At 36.0% G+C, this 12,682-nt stretch overlaps 1 protein-coding gene across 1 annotated transcript in view; it reads left to right on the forward strand.

Moving 5' to 3' along the window:
- The window catches only part of LOC107671705 (low-density lipoprotein receptor-related protein 8-like), a 95,426-nt gene that overhangs the window by 24,678 nt on the left and 58,066 nt on the right, over positions 1-12,682 (forward strand). Inside the window, exon 3 of the mRNA XM_016464635.1 lies at positions 7,023-7,145. Within this exon, the coding sequence (XP_016320121.1) occupies positions 7,023-7,145 (123 nt within the window). The remainder of the gene's footprint in view (positions 1-7,022; positions 7,146-12,682) is intronic.

Below are 12,682 nucleotides of genomic sequence, written 5' to 3' on the forward strand. Positions count from 1 at the left end.
CAATAGTGCTCTCATTATAACGTTATGTATATGACAGTAGTTATTAATGTTCTGCATTTCTGTTTTGAGCTGTGCGCGCTGAAGGTGACCAGTAGAATGAAGCATTTGATAGCAGGTTTTTAATTAATGGAATTTAACTCATCATTTATCTCATACTGTATAGAATATGCTTCGTTATTTATACAACATAACGTTAATATTACGACTTATAGGCTATCTGCACAAAATGCCCCGAATGCAGAAGTGAACGTGTCTGCGCGGCTCTAAATGAACTCACCTTTTGAAGCACCTTTATTTTTAAGAGTGTGTGTTGGTTCATCTCAGGCTTTGTCTTTTAAATCACGCTAGAACACACAGTGATGGAAGACTGCAGGACCAAAACAAGATGTAGAGATGGATAGAAAGGAGATTTGACAGAAAGGAGAAGCGTATCTGGCTGATGGTGGGCAGGCCTCGGGTGATTACAGCGTCCAGATTGAGCTGCTCAGGCAGAACTCTATTTCTTATCTGGAGGTGAAACTCAAAGGACTGTAGCACATACAAACTTGTTATTGGGTTATGATGTGCAGTACTGCTATATCTCTCATCTGACACAAAACATACTGAGCTGCCTCTGTCTGCTGCCAACATAGGTAGCTGCCTTTTAGAAAAAAGGTAGCTACCTAACCAAAATAGGACCAGTTTAAAAAAACTTTCTATAGCATGCAAACCACAACTCATAATGGTTCTGTTGAACACAAAAGAAGATATTTTGAAGAATGCTGGTAACCAAACAGTTGCTGGTAGCCATTGATAAAATGAGAAAGAAAGAAAAAGTCAGTGGCTACCAGCAACTGTATCCTATATCTTCTATTGTGTCAAACAGAAAAAAGAAATTCATACAGGTTTGGAACAACATGAGGGTGAGTAAATGATGACAAAAGTGAATGTGGATTTGATGTTATATACAGTTTGTGGAATGGAATTTTAAACCAGTGAGATTTTACAGTGGGCAGCGCTACTTTGAGAAATATTATCTAGTTAAGACACATTGTTCAGACGCAGTTTTACATTCCTTACTTTTTACATCCCTCTCTTTCCCTGTTTCTTTCTGTCTTTGTAAGTACCATTCTGTCTTAATTAAAACAGTAGCAGTTCCTCCCTAACAGATGGCACTAGTTGGTGAAAACAGTTATTAGTGAGTAAACAACTCTGTAGTGAATCACTGGATCTCAGTGAATGTGCAGATGTCCTCATTGTCCTTCAAGCATCAAAGCTTTACAGTTTCATTCACTTGAATTGAAATGCATCACAATATCATCTGCGTGCAGGCATCTGCACATGCAGTATTTAATTTGTAACTTGTCCAAACTTAAAAAAAATAAACATTATCGGTTACACTTTATTTTAAGGTGTCCTTGTTACAGTGCAATTATACATTTAAGCACTGAGTAATATGAATTAACTACATGTAATTACTATATAGTTAGGGTTTGGCTTAGGGTTACTTGCATGTAATTATGCATAATTAATTGTTATTTTCATAGTAAGTACATGTAACGTGTAACAAGGACTCCTTAAAATAAAGTGTTACCACATTATCATTATTAAAAAACATAACTTTATTGTGAGATTTTCAATGATATAACATAAATTACAATAAAAAAAAAAAAACCCTGGGTAACTCTAGTCCATCCATTCCAGGTTTTCCATTTTCTGCTTCTCACTTACAGCTTGCTCCAGTTCGCTCCAAAAATCACATTTCTATTTTTGATCTTTGATCTTTCCGATATTCATTTCACAGTTTAATCTCTCCTTCATTTTGATTCTAAGCACACAAACAGCTGCTCAATCATTTATTTTTCCCCAAGCACACAATATGTTTATTTCATGTCACATATTCCCAAATGATCACAGCAGTACAATATTCACAGTGCAATATTCCCATGTCCCAACAGATTATGCTTTTTTTTTTTTTTATATTTTGCCCCTCATGCAATAAAAACTCTGGGGAGCATATAACATTTTGTACATATATATGACAAGGTTAATCATTACTGTTATTTTATTTGACTTTTGGGTTGGATTTTCATCTAGTGGATGATAAAACGGGGGAAAAAAATCTCCAAAAAAATGTATGAAGGAGAAATCCAAGCCATATTGAGAAACAAAAAACTAAATTTTAGTTGGTGTTTTTTTTCCCCTGGCAGCCTAAATCAATGTGCAAAAAACATTCAGAACACATTTATTTCTATAGCACTTCATACAATACAAATTGTTTCATAGCAGCTTCACAGTGTAATTAATTGTGACCCTGGACCACAAAACCAGTCTTAAGTCGCTGGGGTATATTTGTAGCAATAGTCAAAAAAAGTTAAAGGTAATAATTATCGATTTGTCTTTTATGCCAAAAATCATTAGGATATTAAGTAAAGATCATGTTCCATGAAGATATTTTGTAAATTTCCTACTGTAAATATATTAAAACGTTTTTAAAAGGCGATTTTCTCGATATTTAGATTTTTTTGCACCCTCAGATTCCAGATTTTCAAATAGTTGTATCTTGGCCAAATAGATACATATCATATCATGTCATATCATAACAAACCATACACCAATGGAAAGCTTGTTTATTCAGCTTTCAGATGATGTATAAATCTCAATTTTGAAAAATTGACACTTAAGACTGGTTTTGTGGTCCATGGTCACAATTATGTAACAACTTTAATTTCATCAGAAAGTAGCTTTACAGAAGACAATAGTGTCGTTATTCAGCTCAGTTTAGTTCAGTGTTGATTCAACTTCAAAAACAATGTCAGTGTTGCAAAGTTCATCAGTTATGAAAAAAACTCAATTCAACTACACTGTAAAAAGTGGTAACGCAATTTTTATCCTAAACAGTTATTCCTACCTGATTTAACCCTTAACATTTTTTGTTAGTATAAATTACTGTATATAGGTTGGTTCAGTGATGTTAAATAATACTTTAGACTTGAATCAAACCATTTAATTTAGACGTTACCATTTTAGGTTGCTGCATTTTTCAGTATATAAAGCAGCTCCACAGAAGACAATAGTGTCATTATTCAGCTCTAATTAGTTCAATCAATGTTGATTCAATTCAGTTCGATAACAATGTCAATGTTGCAAAGTTCATCAGCAAAATGAATTCAGTTCAGCTGAAAGCAGCTGTACAGAAGATAATAATGTTATTATTCAACTCAGTTTAGTTCAATGTTGATTTAATTCAGTAGCAGCATTGTTTGTGTGGTGTGCGGTGATATTTTTTGACCACTCTCATTTTCTTCATAAAAACTGAAAATGTACTTTTTAAAAAAAAATCAGGTCATATTACATATTCTTAAATTTAACAGCTGCATCTGTAGTCATAGAAAAAGGGGGCAAACGCATTCATCTGACCTAATTGACCTTTTGCTAAGCTCTGTCTTTCTGTGCACAGTGTGATTTTTCAGTAAAATGTGCTCATAAAGTGGTCAAAATGAATTGGAAATCTTTTTTTTTTATCTGATGTTTTTCTTTAAATGAAATGAAATTATGCAGAAGCATAGCTAAAAAGAGACGATGTAAACCATTTTTATCTAATGTTTTTCTTTACATAAATGATTAAATTATGCAGTAGCATTGCTAAAAAGACTAAAAACTAATTTAGTGTAAAATTGCATTTAAAACAACACACACACACACACACCCACACACACACACACACAGACTTGCATTAGAAAAGAGTGAAGTGAAAAGAGTGAAAGAGTTGGTCAGCGCGTTTCTAAAGTGTGTGTGTTGGGGGGGGTCTATCATGATTACAATCTGTTCAATAAATGCGTGTTTACTGTTGTGAGGGGAAAGAGAGAGTCTCTGATGTAATGTTCCTGTTAGAAACACATTCTCATATGAGTCAGATGCACAGCTTGAGGATTCGGGGAGGGCTGCGGGTGCATTCCGTTTGATTAGACACGTCCCTGTTGGTTGGTTACTGGCCCACACCACGCATTGCCTTTACTAGAGTCCAAGGACAATAGGAAGCCTCACAGAGCTGTGGAGAATGAAAATGATGCAGCATTGCCGCAGCAGATCCTTCAGGTTTGTCGACAGGTCTTGTGGAGTTGTGTTAGGATGTTGTGATTGCCGCCCACTGAAGGTCTGTGAGTGTTTGTGAGAACTTGGCAGGTGGAGAGCTAGCCTCTGTATATAATATCTGCAGCTCCAGACTGTTGTCCATGCTCTGTTACATACAGCTCCGTCTGCTCAGATCAGTGACTGCAGCAGTATTACACACAAGCAAAGTCGGCATGAAATGAGAATTCACCCTGTCTGTTTTCTAAATGCATGTTATCTTATTGTGAACAATTCATCCATGCATATTTGTAATTTTTTACATTTGTGTCTAAAATGTCACAGCTTGGTCTTGCAGTGAAATAACAGTCTTTTCTTTAGTTAGTAGGTTACACTTCTCCAGTCATTTATTCTGCTTAAACCCACCCTTTCTTATAGTCCACCTTCAGATCTGAAGGTCCCATTCAATCAACAACCAACAAATCAACACGTATTCCCATTTAATACCACTCTGCATTCTTTTTACTTTAAATTCAGCTATTTTTTTAATATAGGTACAATAGTCATTATGATTTTAGTAAATCTGCATGAAATTTCCAATATCCTTAGAAGATTCTTATTTTGTTCTAAAATGAAATTGATCACACGATAATCTGTTAAGGGGGCACCTGAAATATTTAGTTGCATAACTTGAAAGAATATCAGATCCAAGCCAATAATCCATTCCATCGATTTTGAAGTGGCATTTGGTTCAAACCATGAAAAGTGTCTGGCAGTGGGGTTAAATTTTCTCCTTATTTCAGTTAAGGAATTTGATAAACAGAAGTCTTGAATAATATTGTTCATGTGAGAAATACTAAATTTAGAAGGATGTCTATCCATATATAATCATGTTATAATCACCACCAATTAAAGCATATTGTGTAGGATGTCTAGCTTTGAGGCCATTTATGACATTTGTTGTGTCTCCAAAAGATCCTTGTTCTGGGAGTGGACATTATACACATTAATGAAAATGAAAAATATTTTGTATAAGTGTAAGACTACTGCGAGCCAATGGCCATCCACATTAGCCTTATGAGTAATAATTTTACCTGGGCATTTATTCATGCATACAGCGACACCCATAGACTGATTCGACCCATGACTGAATAACATGCCATCCCTCCACATTTTTTTTTCCAAAAGGCAGCATCTGCCGACTCTGAATGTGTTTCTTGTAAAAAAAAAACCAGTGTGAATTTTGGCTTTTGCAAAATAAAAAAAAAAGTCCTTTAAACCCGTACAATTTAAGGAAGAATGCGTGGTGTTAGATTTTAACGTGAACATGAACGACTGAACGGATAGAACTGTAAATCGAAATGAACAAAAATAAGAATGTAGTCTGTTGCAAACCAAACCACAACGTAAAGCTTGTTAGATAAAAAACAAAGTCCCATTTCCTTATCAGTCCACCTCACCTCATATCAAAGAGAAGCAGTCAATACCCTTAAGAAATACATTTACCCTCGATGTACCCAAATGGGCCTCTAAAGCCAGCTGCTTTGCCTCCCTTTCTGGCTTTTTCGATTCTTGGCCATAACTCACGTCTTAACAGTTTATCTTCCTTCGTCAAATCCTCAGCAAAGCTTTCTTGCATACCGAAGACGTCTTGGTTCTTTTCCATATTTCATCGCGGACCAATCTGCGAGCAAAGAGAATGATCACCTCTCTGAGACGGATGGTCTTCTTCCTTCCCACCCAATGCACGACATTCACAGCCTCCGACATGGTAGCAGCAAACTCAGGCATTATCTTGCCAAGAAGTTGAATCACATCCTCTCTTATACGCTCACTGGAGTTCTCCTTCAGACCTTTAATGTGAAGACACCACCTTCTTTTGTACTGTTCCTCTTCCAACACACAAACTTTCAAATCATTACTGACTTTGGTTAGTGTTTCAATTTGCTTTTCCATCAGTTTGATCTTATCTTTGCATTCCCTTAACTTCTGTGCGTTTATTTGGATGGATTTCAACGCTAGCACTCATCACACTGTGTTGCTTCATTTGCATGCTTATTTCCTCATGCTGAACATCCATGCTTCCAAGAGCTTTGATCGCTTCCAGTATAGCCGAATTGGACACTTCATTTTCCTCATCCACTGTCGTTTTTTTTTATTTTATTTTTTTTCGTTTTGGGGTTTACACGGTGTGGGTAGGTCAGACTCAGGTCCTCGCTCCCTTTTGCTTGAAACTACGGTTATGTCCATTGCGTAACAGTGTTCCTCCACATCGATCATGATCTCAAACAACTTAGGGTATGTTTAACTTACGAAATTAGCAGGTGAGGGTGGAACAAATTTGTCAAACTGAACAAACTCGGGATCTGAGTGAGAGCACGTAACAAATGTAACTTCTCAGTCCGCCATCTTGCCGGACCCCTAATTTAATACTTTAGTTTGTCTCACGTCCCATTAGATTGCATGGAGAGGGCGGGGTTTATGACTTATACTGGGTCCAGCCACCAGGGGGCGATCGAAATGTTTTGGCTTCACTTTTCAGGACTTGGTGGGGATAAATTAAACGCGATCTGCAATGACGTCACAATCGTGTTAAGCTGAATAGGGTTTGATGAGAAGCTGAAGTGTAGGGTGTCATCAAAATCGTTGATCAATATGGGGGGAAGTGAGAGACTGTAAGTTTTGAATGCTTATATCTTCTGAATGCGAATCTTGTCATTGTTTTGGAGCACACTAGCTTATAGATAACCTTTAGTCTAACATATTCATTCTAAAAAAATAAAAACTTCCATTTTGATTTCATGGGGACTTTAAATGTTTCTTATTCAGTTTACATCATAGAATTATAATTTACATTTTTAGATTTTAAATACCAGATCATTTCAATGTGGTCTCAGACTTCTGCATCCCACTGTATGGGTGCTTGTTGCTTAGAGAGTGCACAAACCTTTAACTCTCTTTTCTTTCTCCAGTGAAGAACACATGTGCTCCCTCAGAGTTTGCGTGTGCGAACGGTCAGTGTGTTCCTGGGCGTTGGCGATGTGATGGAGAACCCGAGTGTCCGGACGGATCGGATGAGGCGGATGCCACCTGCAGTAAGTCACATCATGTCATAAAAGTCTTGTTGCTTAATTTTATCTATTTAAAGCAGTGGCTCTCAACCTGTTGGATTTCAAGGTCCCCCTTTGTCCGAGATGATAATATTTGAAGGCTCTTCTAGTTTTTAATAATTTTAAAATTGGAAATCTGGAAGTTTGTCGAGGCCCAGGGTTGAGAAATACAAATTTTTGCAAAAACAAGCACAATCATGTTTATAGTGTGGCACCAATGGAAGTCAGCCGTGCAAATTTATCCACAGAGCAATAGTCCCAGCATTAAAAGAATCATGTACACAACTTCTAACAGCTCCAATTACATATTTTTGAACAGAAGATTTAATATAAGTGCTTTAATATAAATACAATCTTCACATTTCAGTTTGGTTAAGCTTCTACAATGCATTGCAACTGAATTGAACTGAATCAACATTGAAGTAATTAGAGCTGAATAATGACACTGTTGTCTTCTGTGGAGCTGCTTTATACACTGAAAAAGCGGCTACCTAAAATGGTAACATCTTAATGAAATGGTTAAAATATTAACATCACTGAACCAACCTACAGTATATATAGTAATTTATACCAACAAAACAAGCCTCTAGAATCATCTATAATGCATTACTGCCACATGTGGCACATGTAAAATCTCTCAGTCACTGATTGGCCACCCAGTGTGTTTGTTGTGCAGCAACTTGATTGTGTTTGTCTGATATTTGGTCTGATTTATCCAGTAAGTGTTGTTTCCTCTCTGAATGAAAATCAAATGTGATCTTGTAGTGTTCAAGTCACATAAACTCAATGAACTCATGGCTTTGCAGCCGTATTCAAGGCTGAAAATCAGAGTGTGAACTTAGAAGCAACATTGAATTTAGGGCTGTAGCTATCGATTATTTTAGTAATCGAGTATTCTGCAGATTATTCAATCGATTAATCGAGTAATCGGATAAGAAGTGATTTTTCTTTATTAAAGAGCAATACTAAATATACAAGAGATAATAAGATAGATCTCTTAAAATAAACAACTAATTTGTTAAAAATTAACATTTTTATTGCTGAAATTGGATACATTAATAACCGTGAAAACGAAACCCATTTAATGTATTTAATTGCCAAATTGCATTCAAAATGCAAATACAAATATATCAATAAACAAAATAAAAAAAAAAAAATACAAAAATCAATTTCACATTACTTTAAAAAAGGTAAACAGGACAAATTAAAAATAAGGCATAAATCAAAATAATAGTAATAAAAATTATAATAATACCTAAACATTGCATATATGTCGTGCAACTTAACTTTCAAGTTTCAGCCTAACTAAAGCTCAAGCATAACATAAGCCTTTACTGTCTTCTTGGAAGGCTTTGTGGCTTTTGTGAGAGGCAAAAATCAGTGGACAGGAAGGTAACTTGGAACAAGAACAAATGATATCAGTATCAAAATTAATCTTTGCAATGCAGAGGAAACAGAAGCTGCATGGGATGAGTTTCCCACACAGAGGGACATGAATGCATTTAACCTGCAGTTATAAATGCATAAATAATATTTTGTTATTTTAAACATAAAACATTGAATACTGATATTTCAAATTATTTTAAAAACGAAAAAACCACCAGCAGGTGGCAGCAAGTCACAGTTAAGAAGTGAGTCATTGCGATTGAACCGAATCATTTAAACGGTTGATTCATTCAGGAACGAAACACTGTCATGTTGCTCAGAGACGCAAAACAGCGCTGTGGCTGTGTTTGGAATTTTTTTTGTTGGCAAAATAAAGCAAAAACAGGCAATATAGTGTCTATAACGTAAGTCTCATAATATTACCTTCTTGTTCATTGAACGGTTGAATAAAATCACATTTGTAATCATGCTGATTTTAGAGGTGAAACTGGCACTCTTCGTGTGCTATTGACTAACTTTCTTTCTGTGGTATTTTTATGCACAATGGCGTTTAGTCTTTCACAAAACATAGCTAACGTAGGGACATTATAACTAGCCACCATATTGATTTACGGTCTTAAATATGTCCAGCGCTTTTTTTTTTTACAGTCTGGTCCCTGTTTTTATGTATACAGTCTATGGTCTGGTCCAGCGTTTATCGGGTTGTACGTCAGTAATAATGGTCCGTGGGGAAACACTGTGTTCCGTGTGTAGTTACAGTAAATGGACTAAACGAAGCCTCGAGGCAAATAATTTGTTACTTTTTGTATTCGAGTTACTCGAGGTATTCGAGGAATCGTTTCAGCCCTAATTGAATGGTTTTCGTGCCCTTGGAAGAAGTTATAGGAGTGTTATTTTATTCAGGGAAAGTTCATCTGGGCAGCTCTAGTATTTAATTACATTTTCACCTTCTGCCATTGCATGTGCACTTTTCTCATGAATGATTCATTCGCCATCCCCAACCAGCTGAGAAAATATCTGTTCAGTGATGATGTTCAGTGGGAAAACTTGAGAGATATTAAAAGAATGGGCTGTCTATGCTAAATTCCAATAAAGATGAATGAGTCCACAGCTCAATTCTGCCTTAACACGAAACTTCATTACTGTACTAACTGTTTTATCAGTGTGATAAATTATCAGAATTTATCAGAGTGATTTTATGTTTTTGTCCTGTGGAACATACCATTATTTGATGTTTGATGTTTGTCCATACTTTCGTTTTAGTATGTAAATATGTAAGAAAGAATCTAACATTTCTGGTCTGAAGCATATGAAGCATAAGCTAATATTATAAACACAATAGTTCCAACTCTAAATTTTGATTAGACCAGCTCAAAGCCATTGTAAACGTAGACCATGACCACACATAAGCTGAATTATATATTAATATACCAAGTTGCTGCATGGCTTGGCAGCTGTAAACAGTCTAATGAATGAATGAACCAGGCAGAGGAACTAGAGTCTTCACACTGAACATCTGTGACACAAAATCTAATTTAAACCTGGAAAAAGACTAAAGTTTTAGGATTAAAAAAGTACAAGAAAAGTTATGACATAATATTTAAGATTCTGCAGTATTTTGTTGTTTAATAAGACAAGACACCATGCCCATGAAGTTACATTTATTATTAGCAATAATAATAATAATAAATATAACTATTTATTGGATAAATTATATAACAAAATAAATTATAGGTATTAATAATAATAATAATAATAATAGTAATTGTACAATATTATATATTTCTAATGACAACAAAACAATTATGTATTATTATTATTATTATTGATAATAAATCAAACTTTTTATTGGATGTGGTGCCTTACTGTCTATCAACACCTAGCTATTTTTTAAAACTATTATTATTAATAATGTTGTTGTTGTTGTTAATATTCCAGTATATTTAATAATAATAATAATAATAATAATAATAATAATAAATTGATGCATTTTATCAGTTTTATTTTGGTGCTGTTTTATAAAAGCAATACATAATTCAAGGCCATATGTTACAGTGGTTGTACGTCATGCTTTGAATTATGCTTTTTACCTTATTACTGTATTCTGTTTTTCTGTTTCTGTTTGTTTATTTATAAAGCACAATTAAAACAACGTAACGTTGACCAATGTGCTGTACAATCTCTAAATAAAATTACACAGTATTAACTTTCAGACAAACAATGACTAACAACAACAAATGTTATAAAAAAAAAAAATGCTAATTAGTCTGCAGAACCGTAACTGTATTGCTTTCTCCAGCCTCCATAGTACTTACGCTGTTTCAGTGTGTTCAGCTGAGCACTTGGGTACACCAGTTCACTCAAAAATAACATTATTTCAAACAGGTTTAGTCTGTCTAATAGACCTCTTGTGGCTGTTTTGACAAGTGAAAAAATTGACACGGATCACATTTATTTAATGTGGCCAATATGTGTGTTTTCTGAACGGCACAATAAAACCATGGCCGTGTTTCCATGACTACAGTACACCGGCATCTGTAGGTGAGGAGCACAGCTGTACAAAATGAAACGTCATCTTAGATTGACTGCAGCTCAAATATGAGCAGTCCCAGCGGTATTTCTGCTCGTTCCGCTCCATGTCTGCATTAACTTCAGCAGAAAGACACCATCATGTTAGTTCATGTTCATTATGTGGATGCCAGTAATGTAGATAGAAATAACAAGTCATTTACCTCCAGCTAATGCATGTGCATATTATTGTGTTTGTTCCCTTCAACAGTAGACTGCTGTTCATTTTACGTAGGCTGTTTTGCGAAAGTAGTTTGCATGCTAATAGGATGTTATCATCTTTAAGAAGCATCTCCAACAGAAATGTCAAACAAAAGAGTCTCCTGCTGCATTTAAATGGAATAAATACTCAAGGGCCATTTCAACAGCAGTTCTTCTAATGAATTCACACAGCAAGACTGATGCCTTCTGTAAAACCATTAGCTGATGGATTTCGGCTAGACATATCATTTGGTGTTGAGGCCAAATAATTCCATTTTAGTCTCATCTGACCATAACACCTTTTTCCATGAGGCTGATGATACGTGGGGCAACTTTCAGCAATTTTGCTGGGCAAGTTTTTTTTTTTAACAATGTTGCTTGGGCATTGAGAATGGGTAACACATTTCTATCTGTATACTTTAGATCGGTCATGGGCCCTGCGTCTCACATGGTTGCCCATTGACGGCAACATTGCTCAAAAAGTTGCCCCGTGTATCATCAGCCTCAGAATCTTCAAGGTGCGTTTTGGCACAGCTCAGTCGTGACTGCATGTGGCCTTTCTTAAGAAGTGTTTTTTTCTTGCAACCCTCCCATACAAGCCACATTTGTGGAGAATTTGTGATATTGTTGTCACATGCACACAATGACCACTCTTTGTCATAAACTCCTGCAGCTGCTTCAGAGTTGCTGTAGGCCTCATGGTCACCTCTATGACCAGTTTCCTCCGGCTCTTTCATCCAGTTTGGAGCGACGTTCTGATCCAGGGAGCGTCTGTGTTGTACCAAATACCTTCTACTTCTTTATAATAGACTTCACTGTGCTTAGGCATTTATAAAGCCCTAAAGATCTATTGACAGTGCTTTGGCACCAATAGTTGATTGTTTGCTTAATTTTCACTACCCAAGGACTGAAATGCTCCAGGAAAGCTCTTTTCATGCTGAGCTAATCAAAATGACCACAGCTGATCACAGTAGTGTTGCCAATTTAGCAATTTTGTAGCTAGATTTATATTCCCCACCCCTTTTGAGACTTTTTTCAAACGTTTAGGGACAAATATAGCAACTTCTTACGCCGAGTTCACACTGCACGATTTTCAAACTCGTCGGATCGCCGTATCCTCCGATTTCGGGCATTTGTCGGCGATTTCGCAAAACCTGTCGCGAGTGAAAAATTGGGCTAAAATCGTGCAGTGTGAACTCGGCATTAGGCTACGTCCACACGAAACCAGAGATTTCCCTATCCGATCTTTTTTTCCCCCTCGTCTCAAGAAATATCAGCGTCCACACGAAACCACAAAATGATGTAGTATACATGCCAGACCAGCATGTGGCGCTGTAATTCTGCCACAGAGATACACTAAAAACGGA

The sequence above is a fragment of the Sinocyclocheilus anshuiensis genome, unplaced genomic scaffold, assembly GCF_001515605.1.
Source record: "Sinocyclocheilus anshuiensis isolate Anshui unplaced genomic scaffold, SAMN03320099.WGS_v1.1 scaffold524, whole genome shotgun sequence".
Lineage (NCBI taxonomy): Eukaryota > Metazoa > Chordata > Actinopteri > Cypriniformes > Cyprinidae > Sinocyclocheilus > Sinocyclocheilus anshuiensis.